Source organism: Cervus elaphus, chromosome 9 (genome assembly GCF_910594005.1).
Source record: "Cervus elaphus chromosome 9, mCerEla1.1, whole genome shotgun sequence".
NCBI classification, from domain to species: domain Eukaryota; kingdom Metazoa; phylum Chordata; class Mammalia; order Artiodactyla; family Cervidae; genus Cervus; species Cervus elaphus.
In genome coordinates this window covers 24090559-24111553 of record NC_057823.1, presented here as the reverse complement: position 1 = coordinate 24111553, position 20995 = coordinate 24090559, and the positions used below count along the sequence as shown (strand labels likewise).

Genomic DNA, 20995 nt, shown 5'->3' with positions numbered 1-20995 from the left:
GACACAGATTCAACCCCTGGGTCAGGAGGTCATGGCAACCCACTCCAGTATTCCTGACTAGAGAATCCCATGGACAGAGGAGCCTGGCAGGCTGTGGTCCATGGGGTTGCAATCAGACATGACTGAAACAAACTTAGCATGCACATATGCAATATCACATTATATGTATATATACATATATATTAATTCATATTAATATGTACATATATTATGTATTAATATGTGTACATGTGTATGTTAATATATATACATGTATTACTTTATATACCACATAAATATATATATATTAGTATATACACATATATATTAATTTACAAACACACACACATCACATCTTTTTTATCCATTTTATCTGTCAATGGATATTTAAGTTGTTTCCAAGTCCTGGATATTGTGAATATTAATGCCATGAATACTAGGTTGCATGTAACTTTTTTTTCTTAAGTTGTTCAATATACAGTTTTTTAATTGAAAGATAATTGCTTTACAGAATTTTGTTGTTTTCTGTCAACCTCAACATGAATCAGCCACAGGTATATATATCCCCTCCTTTTTGAAACTTCTTCCCCATCTCACCCCTCTAGATTGATACAGAGCCCCTGTCTGAGTTTCCTGAGACATACAGCAAATTTCCATTGGCTATATTTTACATATGGTAGCTAAGTTTCCATCTTACTCTTCCCATATATCTCACCCTCTCTTCCCCTCTCCCCATCTCCATAAGTCTATTCTCTGTTTCTCCACTGCTGCCCTGTAAATAAATTCTTCAGTACCCTTTTTTCTAGATTCCTTACATGTGCATTAGAATATGATATTTATCTTTCTCTTTCTGACTCACTTCACTCTGTGTAATAGGTTCTAGGCTCATCCACCTCATCAGAACTGACTCAAATGCATTCCTTTTTATGGCTGAGTAATATTCCATTGTGTATATGTACCACATCTTCTTTATCCATTCATCTGCTGCTGGACATCTAGGTTGCTTCCATGTTCTAGCTATTGTAAATAGTGCTGCAATGAACAAGGGGATACATGTGTCTTTTTCAACCCTGGTTTCCTCAGGGTATATGCCTAGGAGTGGGATTGCTGGGTCATATTGTGGTTTTATTCCCAGTTTTTTAAGGAATCTCCATACCATCTTCCATAGTGGCTGTATCAATTTACATTCCCACCAACAGTGTAAGAGCATTTCCTTTTCTGCACACCCTCTCCAGCATTTATTGTCTGTCAATTTTTTTATGATGACCATTCTGACTGGTGAGAGGTGATATCTCATTGTGGTTTTGATCTGCATTTCTCTAATAATGAGCAGTGTTGAGCATCTTTTCATGTGTTTGTTAGCCATCTGTATGTCCTCTTTGGAGAAATGGCTCTTTAGGTCTTTTTTCCCACTTTTTTGACTGGGTTGTTTGAGTTTCTAGCATTGAGTTGTATGAGCTGCTTGCATATTTTGGAAATTAATCCTTTGTTAGTAGTTTCATGTGCTATTATTTTCTCCCATTCTGAGGGTTGTCTTTTCACCTTGCTTATACTTTCCTCTGCTGTGCAAAAGCTTTTAAGTTTAATCAGGCCCCACTTGTTTACTTTTGTTTTTATTTCCCTTACTCTAGGAAGTGGGTCACAGAGGATCTTGCTTTATGTCATTGAGTGTTCTGCCTATATTTTCCTCTAAGAGTTTTATAGTTTCTGGTCTTACATTTAGGTCTTTAATCCATTTTGAGTTTACCTTTGTGTATGGTGTTAAGAAGTGTTCTAATTTCATTCTTTGACACACAGCTGTCCAGTTTTCCCAGCACCATTTATCAGAGGCTGTCTTTGTCCGATTGTATATTCTTGCCTCTTTTGTCAAAAATAAGGTACCAATAGGTGCATGGGTTTTTTTTGGGGCTTTCTATGTTGTTCCACTGGTCAATATTTCTGTTTTTGTGTCAATACGATACTGTCTTGATGACCGTAGCTTTGTAGTATAATCTGAAGTCAGAAGGTTGATTCCTCCAGCTCCACTCTTCTTTCTCAAGACTGGAGCTTGAGGTCTTTTGTGTTTCCATATGAATTGTGAAATATTTTGTTCTAGTTTTGTGAAAAATGCCATGGTAATTTGATAGGGATTGCATTGAGTCTATAGACTGCATTTGGCAGTATAGCCATTTTCACAATATTGATTCTTCCTACTCATGAACATGGAATATCTCTCCATCTGTTTATGTTGTCTTTGATTTTTTCATCAGTGTCTTATAATTTTCTATGTACAGTTCTTTTGTCTCCTTAGGTAAGTTTATTCCTACATATTTAATTCTTTTTGTTGTAATGGTGAATGGGATTGATTCCTTAACTTCTCTTCTGATTTTTCATTGGTAGTATATAGAAACGTTTAAGTGATTTCTGTGTATTGATGTTGTAACTTGCAACTTTGCTAAATTCACTAATCAGATCTAGTAATTTTCTGATACCATCTTTAGGGTCTTCTATGTACAGTATCATGTCATCTGCACACAGTGAGAGCTTTACTTCTTTTCCAATCTGGATTCTTTTTTTTTTTTTTTCTTCTCTGATTGCTGTAGCTAGGACTTCCAGAACTATGTTGAATAATAGTGGTGAAAGTGGACACCTTTGTCTTGTTCCTGATCTTTGGGGGAATGCTTTCAGTTTTTCACCATTGAGAATAATGTTTGCTGTAGGCTTCTCATATACATCCCTTTACTACATTGAGGTAGGTTTCTTCTATGACCATTTTTTGAAAAGATTTCATCATAAATGGGTGGTGAATTTTGTCAAAGGCTTTTTTTGCATCTATTGAGATTAACATATGGTTTTTATCTTTCAATTTGTTAATATGGTATATAATCACATTGGTTGATTTGCATATAATGAAGAATCCTTGGATTCCTGGAATAAACCCAGCTTGATCATGCTGTATGAGCTTTCTGATGTGTTGCTGAATTGTTTGCTAAAATTTTGTTGAGGATTTTTGCATCTATGTTCATCAGAGATATTGGCCTATAGCTTTCTTTTTTGGTGTTGTCTTTGTCTGGTTTCTGTATCAGGGTGATGATGGCCTTGTAGAATGAGTTTGGAAGTGTTCCTTCCTCTGCAATTTCTTCAAAGAGTTTTAGAAGGATAGGCATTAGCTCTTCTCTAAATGTTAGATAGAATTCTCCTGTGAAGCCGTCTGGTCCTGGGCTTTTGTTTCCTGGGAGATTTTTTTTTTTTATCACAGCTTCAATTTCAGTGCTTGTAATTGGGTTGTCCATATTTTCTATTTCATTGTTCAATCCTGAAAGATTGAACTTTTCAAAGAACCTGTCCGTTTCTTCCAGGTTATCCATTTTATTGCCATATGGTTGTTCATAACAGTCTCATATAATCCTTTGTATTTCTGCATTGTCTGTTGTAACCTCTCCTTTTTCATTTCTAATTTTGTTGATTTGATTCTTCTTTTGTTCTTGATGAGTCTGGCTAAAGGTTTGTCTATTTTGTTTACCTTCTCAAAGAACCAGTTTTTAGTTTTATTAATCTTTACTATTGTATCTTTCATTTCTTTTTCATTTATTTCTGCTCAGATCTTTATGACTTCTTTCCTTCTACTAATTTGGGGGGGGGGGGTGTTCTTTCTCCAGTTGCTTCAGGTGTAAAGTTAGGTTGTCTAGTCTATGTTTTTCTTGTTTCTTGAGGTAGGATTGTATTGTTATAAACTTCTCTCTTAGGACTGCTTTTGCTGCATCCCACAGGTTTTGAGTTGTCGTGTTTTCATTGTCATTTGTTTCTAGAAATTTTTTTATTTCCCTTTTGATTTCTTCAGTAACTTGTTGGTTATTTAGAAATGTGTTATTTAATCTCCATGTGTTTGTGTTTCTTACAGTTTTTCTCTTGTAATTGATATCTAGTCTCATAGCATTGTGGTTGGAGAAGATGTTTGATACTATTTCAATTTTCTTAAATTTACTGAGGTTTGATTTGTGACCCAAGATGTGGACTATCCTGGAGAATATTCCACGTGCACTTGAGAAGGTATATTCTTCTGCATTTGGATGGAATGTCCTGAAGATATCTATGAGATCCATTTCATCTAATGCATCATTTAAGACTTGTATTTCCTTATTAATTGTGTTTTGATGATCTGTCCATTGGTGTGAGTAGGGTGTTCAAGTCTCGTACTATTATCGTGTTACAGTCAACTTCTGTTTTTAGTTTTGTTAACGTGTCTTATGTCTTACGGATTGAATAATGCTCCTATGTTGGGTGCATAGATATTTACAATTGCTGTGTCTTCCTCTTGGATTGATTCCTTTATCATTACATAGTGTCCTTCCTTATCTCCTGTAATCTTTTTAATTTTAAGGTGTATTTTGTCTGATAAAAGGACTGCTATTCCAGCTTCCTTTTGCTTCCCATTTGCATGGAATATATTTTACCATCCTCTCACTTTCAGTCTATATGTGTCTTTAGGTCTGAAGTGAGTTTCTTGTAGACAGCATATATATGGGTCTTGTTTTTTTTTATCCATTCAGCCAGTCTGTGTCTTTTGGTTGGAGCACTTAATCCATTTAAAGTAATTATTGATATATATGTCCCTATTGCCATTTTCTTAATTGTTCAGGATTGATTTTGTAGCTCTTTTTTCTTCTCTTGTATTTCTTGACTATATAAGTCCATTTAACATTTGTTGTAAAGCTGGTTCGGTGGTATTGAATTCTCTTAACTTTTGCTTGTCTGAAAAGCTTCTCATTTCTCCATCAATTTTGAATGAGATCCTTGCTGGGTACAGTAATCTTGGTTGTAGATTTTTTCCTTTCAGTACTTTAAATATATCCTGCCATTCCCTTCTGGCCTATAGTTTCTGCTGAAAGATCAGCTGTTAAGTGTATGAGGTTTCCCTTGTATGTCACATGTTGCTTCCCCCTTGCTGCTTATAATATTCTTTGTGTTTAGGCTTTGTTAGTTTGATTGGTAAGTGTCTTGGGGTGTTTCTCCTTGGGTTTATCCTGTATGGGACTCTTTGTGCCTCTTGTACTTGATTGGCTATTTCCTTTTCCATGTTGGGGAAATTTTCAGCTATAATCTCTTCAAAAATTTTTTCATATTCTTTCTTTTGCTCTTCTTCTTCTGCGACCCCTAAAATTCAAAGGTTGGTGCATTTGATATTGTCCCAGAGGTCTCTGAGGCTATCTGCAGTTCTTTTCGTTCTTTTTACTTTATTCTGCTCTTCAGAAGTTATTTCCACCATTTTATCTTCCAGCTCACTGATTTGCTCTTCTGTTTCAGATATTCTGCTATTGATTCTAGAAGTAGCAGTAGATTGTGCTACTTCTAGAGTATTTTTAATTTCAGTAATTGTGTTGTTTGTCTCTGCATGTTTATCCTTTAATTCTTCTAGGTCTTTGTTAATAATTCTAGGTCTTTGTAACTGCATTTTCTCCATTTTCTTTCAAGGTTTTTGATCATCTTTACTATCATTATTCTTAATTCTTTTTCAGGTAGTTTGCCTGTTTCCTCTTCATTTATTTGGACTTTTGTGTTTCTAGTTTGTTCCTTCATTTGTGTAGTATTTCTCTGCCTTTTCATTATTTTTTTTTTTTAACTTATTGTGTTTGAGGTCTCCTTTTCCCAGGCTTCAAGGTTGAATTCTTTCTTTCTTCTGGTTTCTGCCCTCCTAAGGTTGGTCCAGTGGTTTGTGTAAGTTTTGTATAGGGTGAAATTTGTTCTGAGTTTTTGTTTGTTTGTTTGTTTTTCCTCTGGTGGCAAGGCTGAGTGAGGTGGTAATCCTGTCTGCTGCTGAGTGGGTTTGTATTTTTGTTTGGTTTGTTGTTTAGATGAGGCTTCCTGCACAGGGTGCTACTGGTGGTTGGGTGATGCCGGGTCTTGTATTCCAGTGGTTTCCTTTGTGTGAGTTCTCACTATTTGATACCCCCAAGGGTTAGTTCTCTGGTAGTCTAGGGTCTTGGAGTCACTGCTCCCACTCCAAAGGCTCAGGGCTTGATTTCTGGTCAGGAACAAAGATTCTACAAGTGGTTTGTTATGGCATTAAGTGAGATTAAAACAAATATCCAAAAATGAGAAACCAAAGATGAGCCCCGGACAAATGGCAGTTACAAAATCAGGCAAATAATAATTAAAATAATGGAATATATACATATACACCCATGAGCAAAATCAAGAGAGTCCAACAAAAATCAAGTACAATAGACTGACCCAGCAAACAAAGGAAATCAAAAATTATATTTACCAGTTAAAAACACACTAACTAAAGCACAAACTGGAAAACAAAACTAAGGCAAGGTGGCAAGTGGGGAATAAAGCGATGAAAAGAAAACTAACAAAAATGTTGAGAGGAAAGGGAAAAAAGAAAGAATAGATATGCAAAGTTAAATAGAGGCAGATGAAGAAGATTTATATACTTTAAAGATTAACTGCAAGGGGAAAAGAACAGGAGGAAAGACAAACAAAGGAATAAACATAGAAAAAATATAATAGGTTTTTAAAAATTAAAATTATAAAAAAGAGAAAAAAAAAAAAACAGAAGAAACAAAAAAGGAAAACTCCACAGAACTGCAAAAGCCCAATACAAATGGAGAAGTAAAACAATAAAAAGTGACTGAATGTACACATCTACATATATACTCATAAGCAAAATCAAAACAGTACAACCAAAATACGGTACAACAGATTGACCCATGGAACAAAGGGAACCAAAAATTATGTCTACCAGAACAAAACTAACTAAAGCACAAACTGAAAAACAAAACTAAGGCAAGATGCCAATTGGGGTATAAAGCAATGAAAATAAAACAAACATGTTGAGAGGAAAGGAAAGAAAGAAAAGAAAGAATAGATTTGCAAAGTTAAATAGAAGTAGACAAAGAAGATTTATATATATTAAAGATTAGCAAGGGGGAAAGAACAGTGGGAAAAGCAAACATGGGAATGCAGAAAAATAATAATAGATTTTAAAAGTTAAAATTAATAAAGAGAAAAGGGAAGAAAAAGGAAAACTCCCCAGAACTGCAAAAGCCCAATGTAGAGGCAGAGGTTTACAACAATGAAAAAATGTGACTGAGAAAAAAAAGAAAAGAAAAAAGCTCAAAAGCTTAATTAGACTTCCTAGTGCCAATAAAATCAACAACTACAATGGGGCGGGGAGAAAAAAAGAAGGAAAAAAATCCAAAAGAATCTACAGAACAAGTCAAAACATAAGAAAATAATAAATGTGTTTCTTGAGTCTCTGCTGTCAGAGTCCTTTCCCTCGCTGGGAGTCACAGTCCACCCCACCTCCCTAGGATGCCCTCCAACACTGTGCTGATCTCCGGACCTGCTGTGGGGGCAGCTCAGGCCTAATCTGGTTCTACTCCTCTCTGTGTTCTTGCCTCCAATGTCCACAGCTATCAGAACTAGTGCGTTTTCTTTTGTGGGAGCTCTCAATGACCCTTTATATATTCCACAGACACAGAGCTGCCTAGTTGATCACGTGGATTTAATCTGCAGCTTGTACAGCTGGTGGGAGGGTTTTGGGTCTTCTTCCTCAGTTACACTGCCCCTGGGTTTCAACTGTGGTTTTATTTCCACCTCTGCATGTGGGTCGTCCACTGGGGTTTGCTCCTGAGACTGCTCTGGATGACTTGGGTCAGCACCAGTGAAGACCAGTGTGGAGGTGGTGCAGCTGCTTAGGTCGCAGGGGTTCTGGCAGCACCAGGTACTCAGGGGAGTTGGCAGCTAGGGCAGCAGGAAATATAGTGCTCTAGAAGGGTATGACAATATCCTTTGGCCAATATGCCAGTATCGGCCAATACGCTCCAGTTTTCTTGCCTGGAGAAGCCCCTTCCCTGATAGAGAAGCCTCGTAGGCCACCGTCTACAGGGTCGCAAAGAGTCAGACACTACAGAAGTGACCCTGTGCACATAGGCACAAGACTTCTTTTGCCTGTGGCAGCTGTGCCCCAGTGAGAGTTGAGCATGAAGGTGGCACAGCTGCTTGGCTTGCAGAGACCCTTGCGGCGCCAAGTGTGCAGGGACACGGACTGCCTCTGCCGCAGGAGTTATGGCCCTATCAGAGTCTTTTTTCTAGCCTCTTATAGTTGGCGATCAGAAGGCCTCTATGGCCGGTCTCTGTTCGCACAATCAGGCGCTGAGAGGCTTCCTTGCCTGGGGTCTCTGTTGTTCAGCACATCAGGCACATAGAGAGGCCCTCCTGGCTGGGGCCCTACTCTGTAGTTCAGTGCATCAGGCGTTTGAGGGGCCGGCCTCTCTATTGTTCAGCTGCACATGCTGGCATGTGGGGGGAGAGAGGCTATGGTGATGGCTCCATCCCCTACGCGTGACTCAGCAGTACGGCCTTGCTTCCATAGCTGCCCCACTTTCCTCCACAGGCATTTCCCACCATAATCTCCTCCCTCACATCCCCTCCGTCTCTCCACAGTCAACAGCAGCCCTCACCAGGGGGATTGCTCCACAATCCCTAAACTCCAGCCCCCAGCCACTGTGCCGTCTGGGGTATGTATGGCTGCAGCAAGGACTGATTCTCATTCCACTTAGGCTGCCACAAATCAGCTGTTTCACTCTCAGCCTTACATGTTTCTCCTCTGACTCAGAAAACTGCCCCGATGTGGGGACCTGACCCCTGCTTCAGCTCCCCCACCTGCCAAAGGCAGGTCCAGTCCTACTAACACTCCTGTTTTTTCCCCTAGTTCCTTCATCCTACTGAGTTTTGCGTGAGTCAATACATTCTTTTCTGCCAGTCAGGTACTCCTGTCCACTCTCAGCTGCTGTTCTGCACACACTTCTGTGTCAGAAGGTATATTCCTGATGTATCTGTGGAGAGAGATGTGCTCCACATATACCTACTCCTCCACCATCTTGTTCTCCGCATGTATCTTTTCAAATTATACTTTTGTCTGGATATATTCCCAGGAGTGGAGCTACTCAACTATATGGCCAACTCTAGTTTTCTGAGGAACCTCCATACTATTTTCCGCAGTGGCTGCACCAAATTTACATTGTCACCAATAGTGTAGGATTCCCTTCCCCCCGCCACTCCACCCTAAATATTTAATTCTTGAACTCAATTTATTTATTAAGATTGTTTTCCTTCCTGCTGTTAGGTCTTCAAATCTCTTTACCTTCCTTTCATTTTATTTCTCCCATTAGAATTTTTTCATTTTCCTTGGACAAATCTCACATATCAAGTTAAATTAATTTTTAAGTAGTTAATGGAAGGTTTTGGTCACTATTATGAATAAATTATGTTCAAGTTTTTAATTAAATAAGCAATACATGTACATATTCCTAATACAAAAAATTTAAAAATACACACATACATAAAGCAAAGAGCAAAGGGCTTACAGCCCTTTCTTTCAATGTTATTTCCCTTTCACTAAATGTAACCACTATTAAATGTCTTCATTCTGTACTTCACATACACACATGTGAACACACACAGACAATACCTAAACACATAAAGTTTAATAATTTGGCTTTCTTAACACATATATAAATAGGATAATGCAGTACATACTTTGCTAGTTAGCTTTCTTTTTCACTTAACATCTGTAAAGTCTTTTGAGTCTCTACATGTAGATTTAACTCAGTGTTGTTTTTTATAGCTTCATTATAGTCCATAGTATTTTTGCACCATAATTTACATAACCAATATTCTACTGATGATTAGATTGCATCAAACTTCTTGCCCTTACAAATAATGCTGCAATAAGGTATTTTTTGTTCACATCAAAAAATATCTTTCTAGAATATATTCAATATATCTAGAAATAGAAACAGTGGGTCAAAGGATTGCATTCTTAAAATTTCAACAGATACACTTATATTACCCTTCAAAAAGGCTGTATATTTCCATCACCACTGACCATTTCTTCAGAGTATCACCAACCTGGATATCCTTTCATCCAAACTGATGAATAAAATATCTCCCATTGTTGTTTTAATATACATTTCCTGATTACTTGTGAAGTTGAACATCCTTTCATATACTTACTGCTGAGGATAGTTCTGTGAACAACATATTCACATATATCTTTTGCTCATTTTCCTGTAAAAATTTTGGTCTTCTATTTTTCTATTATTTGGCTTATAAGAAGGCAATTGATTTTTTAAAAATTTTTGCTTCATTTCCTTGAGTTTGCTAGATTTTAGTCTAGTCACAAATTTAAAAAAAAAAAAAAAAGTTTACCTGAGACTGGTTCAAGATGGTAGAGTAGAAGGACGTGCACTCATCTTTTCCTGCGAGAGCACCAAAATTGCAACTAGCTGTTGAACAAACAACAACAGGAAGACACTGGAACCCACCAAAAAAAAGATACCCTCACATCCAAAGACAGAGGAGACACCTCAACGAGATGGTGGGAGGGGTGCAATCACGATAAAAATCAAACCTTAAACCCACTGGGTGGGCAAACCACAAACTGGAGAACAATAATACCTACGCCCCACATCAGGCTTTCCAGCCTGGGGACCTAACAAAGGGACTGGGAATCCCCAGGGAATCTGTCCTTGAAGGCCATCAGGATTTGATTACAGGACTCCCACAGGACTGTGGGGAAACAGAGGCTCCACTCTTGGAGGGCACAAATAAAACCTTGTGTGTACCAGGACCCAGGGGAAAGAAACAGTGAGCCCACAGGAGACTGAGCCAGATCTACCTATGAGTGTGTGAGGGTCTCCTTCAGAGGTGTTGGTTGGTGGTGGCCCACCACAGGGACAAGGGCACTGACAACTGCAGTCTTGGGAGATGCATCTCAGCCTAAGTCCTCTTGGGGGCGGCCAAGAGCCCTATCACAGAACCTACAGACTCTAGGACTGGGTTGCCTCAAGCCAAACAACAGGGAGGGAGTGCAGCCCCCTCACCAGCAGACAACTGGATTAAAGTTTTACTGAGTATGGCCCTGCCAACCAGAGCAAGACCCAGTGTTCCCCAAAGCCAATCTCTACCATCCAGAAGCTTGCACAAGTCCCTTATCCTCATCCACCAGAAGGCAGACAGAAAAAGCAGTAACTATAATCCTGAATTAATACCATAATCACAGAAAGCTAACCAGAATGAAAAGAAATAGGGTTATGTCCCAGATGAAGGAACAAAATAAATCCCCAGAAAAACAACTAAATGAAGTAGAGATAGATAACCACCTAGAAAAAGAAATCAGAATAATGACAGTGACAACAGTCCAGGATCTCAGAAAAAGAATGGAGAAGATGCAAGAAATGTTTACCAAAGACCTAGAAGAACTAAAGAACAAGCAAACAGAGATGAACAATACACTACAAAGAATCAACAGCAGAGTAACTAAGGCAGAAGAATGGACAAATGATTCAGAAGACAAAATGGTGGAAATCACTGCTGCAAAACAGAAAATAGAAAAAAGAATGAAAATAAAAGAAGGCAGCCTAAGACACCCCTGGAACAACATTAAATGCACCAATTTTCGCATGGTAGGGATGCTAGAAGAAGAGAGAGAGAAAGGACCCGAGAAAATATCTGAAGAGATAACAACTGTAAACTTCCCTAACGTGGGAAAGGAAATAGTCAACCAAGTCCAGGATACACAGGGAGTGCCAGAACAAACCCAAGGAGGAACACACCAAGGCATATAGTAATCAAACAGACAAAGACTAAAGACAAAACCAATAAGGGAAAAAAGGCAACATTCAAAGGAAATCCCATAATGTTATCAGCTAATTTCTCAACAGAAACTCTACAAGCCAGAAAAGAATGGCACGATATATTCCAAGTAATAAAAGAGAAGAACCTTCAACGAAGAATACTCTACCCAGCAAGACTCTCATTCAGATTTGATGGAGAAATCAAAAGCTTACCAGACAAGCAAAGCCTAAGAGAATTCAGCACCGTGAGACCAGCTGCGCAGCAAACACTAAGGGAACTTCTCTCGGCAGGAACACAAGAGAAGGAAAAGATCTACAAAAATAAACCTAAAACAATTAACAAAATGTAACAGGATCATACATATCGATAATTATCTTAAATGTAAATGGATTAAATGCACCAACATAGACTGGCTGGCTTGGTGGATAGAAAAACAACATCCATATATATGTTGTCTATAAGAGACCACCTCAGACCTACAGATACTTACAGATTGAAAGTAAGAGGATGGGAGAAAGTATTTCATGCAAACATCAATCATAAGAAATCTGGAGCAGCAATACTCATATCAGAGAAAATAAACTTTAAAACAAAGATGGTTATAAGAGACAAAGGACACTACATAATGATCCAGGGTTTAATCCAAGAAGATATAACAATTATAAATATATATGGACCCAACACAGGAGCACTTCAGTATGTAAGGCAAATACTAACAAACATAAAGGAAGAAATAGACAGTAACATAATAACAGTGGGGTACTTTAACACTCCACTTCTATCAATGGACAGACAGAAAATCTGTCCAGACAGATTTTCATCCTGAAAATCATCCAGACAGAAAATCACTAAGGAAACACAGGCCTTAAATGACACTATAGACGAGTTGGATTTAACTGATATCTATAGAATATTCCATCCAAAAGCAGCAGACTATGCATTCTTCTCAAGGGCACGCAGAACATTCTCCAGGACTGACCACATGCTGGGCCACAACGAGCTTCAGCAAATTTAAGAAAATCAAAATTGTATCAAGCATCTTTTCTGATCACAATGCTGTAAGATTAGAAATAAACAAGAAAAAAACTCTAAGAAACACAAACATGTGTTTAGCTAAATAACATTCTACTAAACCACCACTGGATCACTGAAAAAAGCAAAGAAGGAAAAAAAATACTTAGAGACAAATGAAAATGAAAGCACAATGGTCCAAAAAATAATGGGATGCAGCAAAAGCAGTTCTAAGAGGGAAGTTAACAGCAATACAATCCTATCTCAAGAAACAAGAAAAATCTCAAATAAACAACCAAACTTCACACGTAAAACAACTAGAGAAAGAAGAATGAACAAAACCTGTAAGTTAGTAGAAGGAAGGAAATCATAAAGATCAGAGAAGAAATAGAGACAAAGAGAAAATCATAAAGATCAATGAAACTAAAAGCTGATACTTTGAAAAGATAAACAAAATCGATAAACCTTTAGCCAGACTCATCAAGAAAAAAAGGGAGAGGACTCAAATCAGTAAAATTAGAAATGGAAAAGTAGAAGTTATAACCGACTCCACAGAAATACCAAGGATTTTAACAGACTACTATGAACAACTGTATGCCAATAAAATGGACAACCTGGAAGAAATGGACAAATTCTTAGAAAGGTACAGGCTACCCAGACTGAACCAGGAAGAAACAAGAAAGTATGAACAGATCAATCCCAAGCACTGAAACTGTGATTAAAGATCTCCCAATAAACAAAAGTCCAGGACCTGATGGCTTCACAGACAAATTTTATCAAACATTTAAAGAAGACTTAATACCTATCCTTCTGAAACTGTTTCAAAAAGTTGCATAGGAAGGAAAACTTCCAAACTCATTTTATGAGGCCACCATCACCCTGATATCAAAACCAGACAAAAATACCACAAAAAAAGAAAATCACAGGCCAACACCACTGATGAACATAGATGTAAAAATCCTCAACAAAATACTAGCAATTTATATCCAACAATACATCAAAAAGATCATACACCATGATCAAGTGGGATTCATCACAGGGATGCAAGCATTTTTCAACATCCACAAATTCATCACTGTAATATACCACCTCAACAAACTGAAGAATAAAAACCACATGACCATCTCAATAGATGAAGAAAAAGCTTTTGACAAAATTCAGCACATTTTTATGATAAAAACTCTCCAGAAAGTGAGCACAGAGGGTATATACCTCAATATAAAAAAAGACCATATATGACAAGCCTACAGCTAGCATCATACTCAATGGTGAAAAGCTGAAAGCATTCCCTCTAAGATCAGAAACAAAACAAGGATGTCCACTCTCACCACTTTTATTCAACAAAGTTTTGAAAGTCCTAGCTACAGCAATCAGAGAAGAAAAAGAAATAAAGGGAATCCAAATTGGAAAAGAATAAATTAAACCATCACTGTTTGCAGAAACTACTAGAACTCATCCATGAATGTGGTAAAGTTGCAGGTTACAAAATTAATATACAGAAACCTGTTGCATTTCTATACACTAACAACAAAAGATCAGAAAGAGAAATTCAAGAAGCAATTCCATTTACCACTGTATCAAAAAGAATAAAATACCCAGGAATAAACCTAAGGAATATAAAACCTAAGGAGACAAAAGATATGTACTCTGAAAACTGTAAGATGCCGATGAAAGAAATCAAAGAAGATATAAACAGATGGAAAAATAAACCATTTTCATGGACTGGAAGAATCAATATTGTCAAAATGACTATACTACCTAAGGCAATCTACAGATTCAATGCAATCCCTATCAAATTACCAACGACATTTTTCACAGAACTAGAACAACAACAAAAAGAAGTCTCAGAATTTGTATGGAGATACAAAAGACCCCAAATAACCAAAGCAACCTTGAAAAAGAAAAACGGAGCTGGGGGAATCAGGCTCCCTGACTTCAGACTATACTACAAAGCCACAATAATCAAAACAGTATGGTACTGGCACAAAAACAGAAATATAGATCAATGGAACAAGACAGAAAACCCAGAAATAAGCCCATGAACCTATGACCAATTAATCTATGACAAAGGAGGCAAGACCACACAATGTTGGAAGTCGGTCTCTTCAACAAACGGTGCTGAGAAAACTGCCACATGTCAAGACTAGCCACATGTCAAAAAATGAAATTACATCATTCCTTAACTCCATACACAAAAATAACTCAAAATGGATTAAAGACCTCAATGCTAGAAGGGACACTATAAAATAAACTCCTAGAAGAAAACATAGGCAGAACACTCTCAGACATAAATCACAGCAACATCTTTTTTTATCCATCTTCTAGAATAATGGAAATTAAAGCAAAAATAAACAAATGGGATCTACTTAAACTCAAAAGCTTTTGCACAGCAAAGGAAACAATAAACAAAATGAAAAGACAACCCACAGATTGGGAGAAAATATTTGCAAATGATGTGACCAATAAGGGATTAGCCTCTAAAATTTACAAACAGCTTATGATGCTTAATAGCATCAAAACAAAGAACCCACTCAAAAAATGGGCAGAAGACCTGAATAGGAATTTCTCCAAAGAGGACATACAGATGGCCAACAGGCACATGAAAAGATGTTCAGTGTCGCTAGTTACTAAAGAAATACAAGTCAAAACTACAATGAGATATCACTTCACACCAGTCAGAATGGTTATCATCAAAAAATTCGCCAACAACAAATGCTAAAGAGGGTGTGGAGGGAAGGGAACCCTCCTGCACTGTTGGTGGGAATGTAAATTGGTGCAGCCACTATGGAGAACAGTATGACGGTTCCTTAAAAGACTAAAAATAGTTACTATGTGATCCTGCAATCCCACTCCTGGGTATATACCCAGAGAAAAACATGATCCAAAAGGATACATGCACTGCAATGTTCATTGCAGCACTGTATGCAATAGCCAAGACATGGAAGCAACCTAAACATCCATCAACAGAGAAATGGATAAAGAGGTGGTACATACATACAATGGAATATTATTCAGCCATTAAAAAGAATGAAATAATGATATTTGGGTAGACCTTGAGAGTGTCATACTGAGTGGAGTAAGTCAGAGGAGAAATATCATATGACATCCCTTATATGCGGAATCTAAAACGAAATTATACAAATGAACTTACTTAAGAAACAGACTCAAGAGTCTTAGAAAATGAACTTATGGTTGGGGGGAGGTGGGGGGGGGGACTTAGGGACTTTGGGAAGGTAATGTACATACTGCTATATTTAAAATGGATAACCAACAAAGACCTATTGTACAGCACATGGGACTCTGCTCAATGTTCTGTGTCAGCCTAGATGGGAGGAAGGTTTGAGGAAGAATGGATACATGTGTATCTACGGCTGAGTACCTTTGCTGTTCACTTGAAACTACCACAACATTGTTAACTGGCTATACCCCAATACAAAATACAAAGTTTCATGTTAAAAAAAAAAAGTTTACTTTCTATGTTCTTATCTTTCACCTCAAACTTCTAATTGCTGTTAGCAACATCATTAGTACTGAGCCCAGGAGGGGCTGGAGAGAGGGATCAGCAATATTGCAAAAGTTTTTTATTCTTTATAAAAAACTTGAAACTTACTAAAAAGAACGCCGCTTTGTTTGCTTTCTTAGCAATAAAAGGAAGGCACTATAGAGCCAGGGTATTTTTTTAAGCTGAATATATATTTTTAATTTTTAAATTGGAGGATACTTGCTTTACAACGCTGTGTTGGTTTCTGCCTTACAACAACATGAATCAGCCATGACTATATATATACACACACATGTACACATATATATATATGAATTGAAGTGTAAGGTGCAAGTCACTCAGTCATGTCCGACTCTTTCCAACCCCATGGACTATACTATTCCTGGGTTGGTAGTCTTCCCAACCCAGGAATCAAACCCAGGTCTCCCGCACTGCAGGCAGATTCTTTACCAGCTGAGCCACAAGGGAAGCCCATATATATGTATCATCTCCCTCTTGAGCCTCCCTCCCAACCTCCCCCCGCCAATTCCACTCCTCTTGGTTGTCACAGAGCACCAGGCTGGGCTCTCTGTGTTATAGAGCAGCTTCCCACTAGCTATCTATTTTACACATCGTAGTATACATACGTCAATGCTACCTTCACAGTACGTCCCACCTTCTCCTTCCCCTGTTGTGGCCTGCAAGTCTGTTGTTCTCTACATCCATGTCTCTACTGGTGCCCTGCAAATAGGTTCATCAGTACCATTTTTCTAGATGCTATATATGTGTGTAAATATACAATATTTTTCTCTTTCTGACTTACTTCACTCTGTATAACAGGCTCTAGGTTCATCCACCTCAGTTCAACTGACTCACATTCATTCCTTTTTGTGGCTGAGTGGTTACTGCTGACTAACAGTGTAGATTCACATACTGACTCTTGACACTTATTAAGTAGTATATGACCTTAGATAATTTACTTTAAATGTCAGTTTTCTCAGCTATAACATAGGAATTTAATACCTTAATAAAGTCCACTCTGAGGATTAAAAGAGATCATTCTTACAAAGCATTTGCACAAGCACTTGCCACATGGTAAGTACTCAATAAATGTTACCAATATTATTACAGCTAACAAAAGACAGTGATATGAGAGTCTCAGATAACAGCATCATCAATAAGCAACAAAATTCTGGACAGCATAGAAAGCAATCTGTGATATCTTTCATTCATATGCTTTATATCAAAGCATATATGCTTTCATAATCAAAGAGAAATGGTTTACAAGAAACCTAAAAATCCAATCTTTATGGTACAAAGTGCCATACCAACTTGGCTTCTAAACCAGGCTACTCGACACGTAACTGTTTAATCACAATTAAGCACTACACTTACGATTCTTGTGGCCCAGTGTCATAATTCTATCCATATCATCAGCATTATTGACCACATAAGCTGATAAATCCTTGATATAAACTCCCACATCAGGTCTTTCTTTAACCTAAAAAAAAAAGAAATACAGATTTTACACATACATCCATAATTTTTCCACAGTTATTTACCGAATATCTACTACATGTTGGATACTGCTAGATACTGAGGATAGGGTGATGAACAAGGCAGAGTTTCTACACGGCGGAAGTAAAAATCTGCAGGGAGAACATACAAATAAATAATTACACATAAAAATTATTTTAACTGTGATAATGCCATGAAAAAAAAAAAAAAATACAAGAAACTACAGGAGAATACATTATGGAGAGACTCAAGCTAGTGAAGCAGGAACCGGACAAGTTTCCCCAAGATGATGTTTAAGCTAAGACCTGAAGAAATAGAAGGTTCAATCTGTGTTAGAATAGGATGAAAGAGTATGTACAAAAAGCCTGAAATGAGAAAAAACTAGGTAATTTAAAAAACAAAAACCAACTAAACAAACAAAAGCCAAATAAAGAGCAGGCAGCTCAGGGGAAACAGGTGGGATATCTGGCTAAAGAGGTAAGCAGAAATAAGACTAAGCATAGTTATTGGACAAATTTGATTTTATTGAACTATAGTTGATTTACAATGTTGGGCTAGCTTCTGGTATACAGCAAGGTGACTCAGATTACATACATATACACACATACACACACATTTTTTTTCATATTCTTTTCCATTATGGTTATTACAGGATATTGAATATAGTTCCCTGTACCACACGGTAGGACCTTGCTGCTTTTTATTCTGTATATAATAGCTTGCACCTGCTAATCCCAAACCCCTGATCCATCCCCCCTGCACTCCCCCCACCCTGGCAGCCACAAGTCCGTTTCCTATACCTGTGAGTCTGTTTCTGTTTCACAAGTAAGTTAATTTTGAGTTATATTTTAGATTCCACAAAAAACCAACACTGTGGTATTTGTCTGACTTGCTTCACTTAAAGTATGATAGTCTCAAGGTTCATCCATGCTGCTGCAAATGGCATTGTTTCATTCCTTTTCATGACTGAGTCGTATTCCATTGCACACATATACCACATTTTCTTTATCCATTCATCTGTCGATGAACATTTAGGCTGCTTCCATGTGTTGGCTACTATAAATAGTGCTGCTGTTCATATTCTGACTTGGACCCTCTACCCACATCCTTCTCTGCTTCACCAAGAAATTAGTGTCCACTTAAAAAATATGCATAACCTAAAGTTACGAACTGTGTTTTTATTCAGTGGACATACTGAAGATTTAAGCCCAAGAGACAGCCTCTCAGATGGCTCTGAGGGACTGTTCATAAGAGGTAAGGGAGCATGTATATTTTCAAACTAGAGTTCTGACTGGATATATACACAGGAATGGAATTGCTGGGTCACTTGGCAACTCTATTTTTTAGTTTTCTGAGGAATCGTCACACTGTTTTTTCATAGTGGCTGCACCAATTTACATGCCCACCAACAGTGCAGGAGGGCTCCCTTTTCTGCACACCATCGCCAGCATTTACAAACTTTTTAATGATGGCCATTCTGACTGCTGTGAGGTGATACCTCACCGTAGTTTTGATTTGCACTTTTCTAATTATTGGTCTTTATCTTAACAGCAATTTGAAATCACTAGAATATTTCACACAGGTGAGTGAAATAACCAGATCTATGGTATCCATGTAAAAATATTATCTTTCGGTGAGTAACTTTATGAGAACTTTGACCCAACTTGAAGGTTGTATTTAGGATAGGTGTATCTAAAATACACACAGTATTTTAATACTAATTGAAAAATATACAGAGAAATATAAAACTCATTTTGCATGGACTAGAAGTCACCTCCAAAAATCAACAGAATAACGTGAAACTGAGGTAGAGGTCTGTGGCTGCCAGTGGGACAAGCTGTTTCCACAGGTAGTGAGACCTCACAGACAAAGATGACAAAAGTTTAAAAAGCAATATCAGAGACAAAGTCACAGCAGCAAATACTCTGAATTCTAGGTGTTGATTTTAAATCTAATTAGAGTTTGGGGTCTTTTTTATAAGACATATTTATGCATTACAAATACTGCCTTTTCTCTGTCATGGGATATATGTTAACTCCTAATTTTAGTAGCAGTAAATAAATGTGTTGATCTCCATAAAGCAGTGGGTTTCAGACTGTGCTCTGACAAGCACTAGATGGCCTACTGGTGGCAATGAGGGGGCCACAGTTCGAGTTTGGGGTTTTTTAGTCCCAGACAAATTATAAAAAGAACTTTACTTTCATTTATTTTATAGATTGGGCTTCCACATAAGGTCTGGTTTGATTCAAGTGTTAAAATGCTTTAAATCTTTATGTGAATATTACTGGTCTATACCAATGCTCAGAAAATCTATGTTAAAAGATAATGTGTATATTTCTAATGTGGAAAAGTGGTACCTCTGGAAAAAAATCATGCACTTGGATGTCATGAAAATGTCTGATTTCAATGAAAGTTTTTAATCATGTACTTTCACTTTCTATGCTTATCTTACTGCAGATGGGAAACATTCTTCAAACTGGCATCAGTCTGCAAAGTCTAAGGTCATTTCCAATCACAAGTTATTAATTCTATATTCAATTATTAAGCATAAATTATATATGAAACATGAAAAAATTGAATATGATTCTGCAATAAAGCAGGACCCTGACACAAGATGGTGTAGCAGAAGCATGTGAGCTCATACCATGTCAAGAAAACACCAAAGTCACAACTAACTGGTGAACCACCACCTCAACAACAAAAACAAACACTGAAACTTACCAAAACAGATAGCCTATATTCAAAGACAAAGGAGAAGCCACAAGACATAGAAAGGGTGCAATCACAATACAATCAAATCCCATATGTGCCAGGTGGGCAACATACAAACTGGGGAATAATCACATCACAGAGGTCCTGCCACAAGAGTGAAAGCTCTAAGCCCCATATCAGGCTCCCCATCCTGGGGTCTGGCATCGAGAGGCGCCTGTGGAGCACAGAACTAGGGGAAAGAGAAACTCTACTCTTGGAGGGCACACACAAGGTCTCATGGAGAAGAGTATCTAGGGGAAAAGCAGCGACCTTATAGAAGCCTGGGCCAGACCCACCTGCTGGTCTTGGAGAGTCTCCTAGGGAGTCGGGGTTAGCTATGGATTACTGTGTGGAGAAGACACTAGCAGCAAGAGTTCTGGGAAGTACTCATTGATGTGAGCCCTCCTGGAGACCATCATTTTCTCACAAGACCCAACCCCAACCAACAGCCAATAGGTTCCTGTGCTGGGACACCTCAGGCCAAATGACCAACAGGGCAGTAACACAGCCTCACCCATCAGCAGACAGGCTGCCTGTTAAACACACCCTTTGACACAGCACTGTCCACCAGAGGTGCATGGTCCAGCTCTACCCTCCAGTGGGCAAGAAACACTCCCTCCCACCAGGAAG

The 20995-nt window shown here is 37.9% G+C and overlaps 1 protein-coding gene across 8 annotated transcripts in view; it reads right to left on the bottom strand.

Moving 5' to 3' along the window:
- KIF3A (kinesin family member 3A) overlaps window positions 1-20995 on the bottom strand; it is an 84738-nt gene that overhangs the window by 28733 nt on the left and 35010 nt on the right. For all 8 annotated transcript variants that reach the window (XM_043912132.1, XM_043912135.1, XM_043912138.1 and 5 more), the window contains exon 5: window positions 17492-17597. In XM_043912132.1, coding sequence (XP_043768067.1) covers window positions 17492-17597 — 106 coding nt within the window. The remainder of the gene's footprint in view (window positions 1-17491; window positions 17598-20995) is intronic.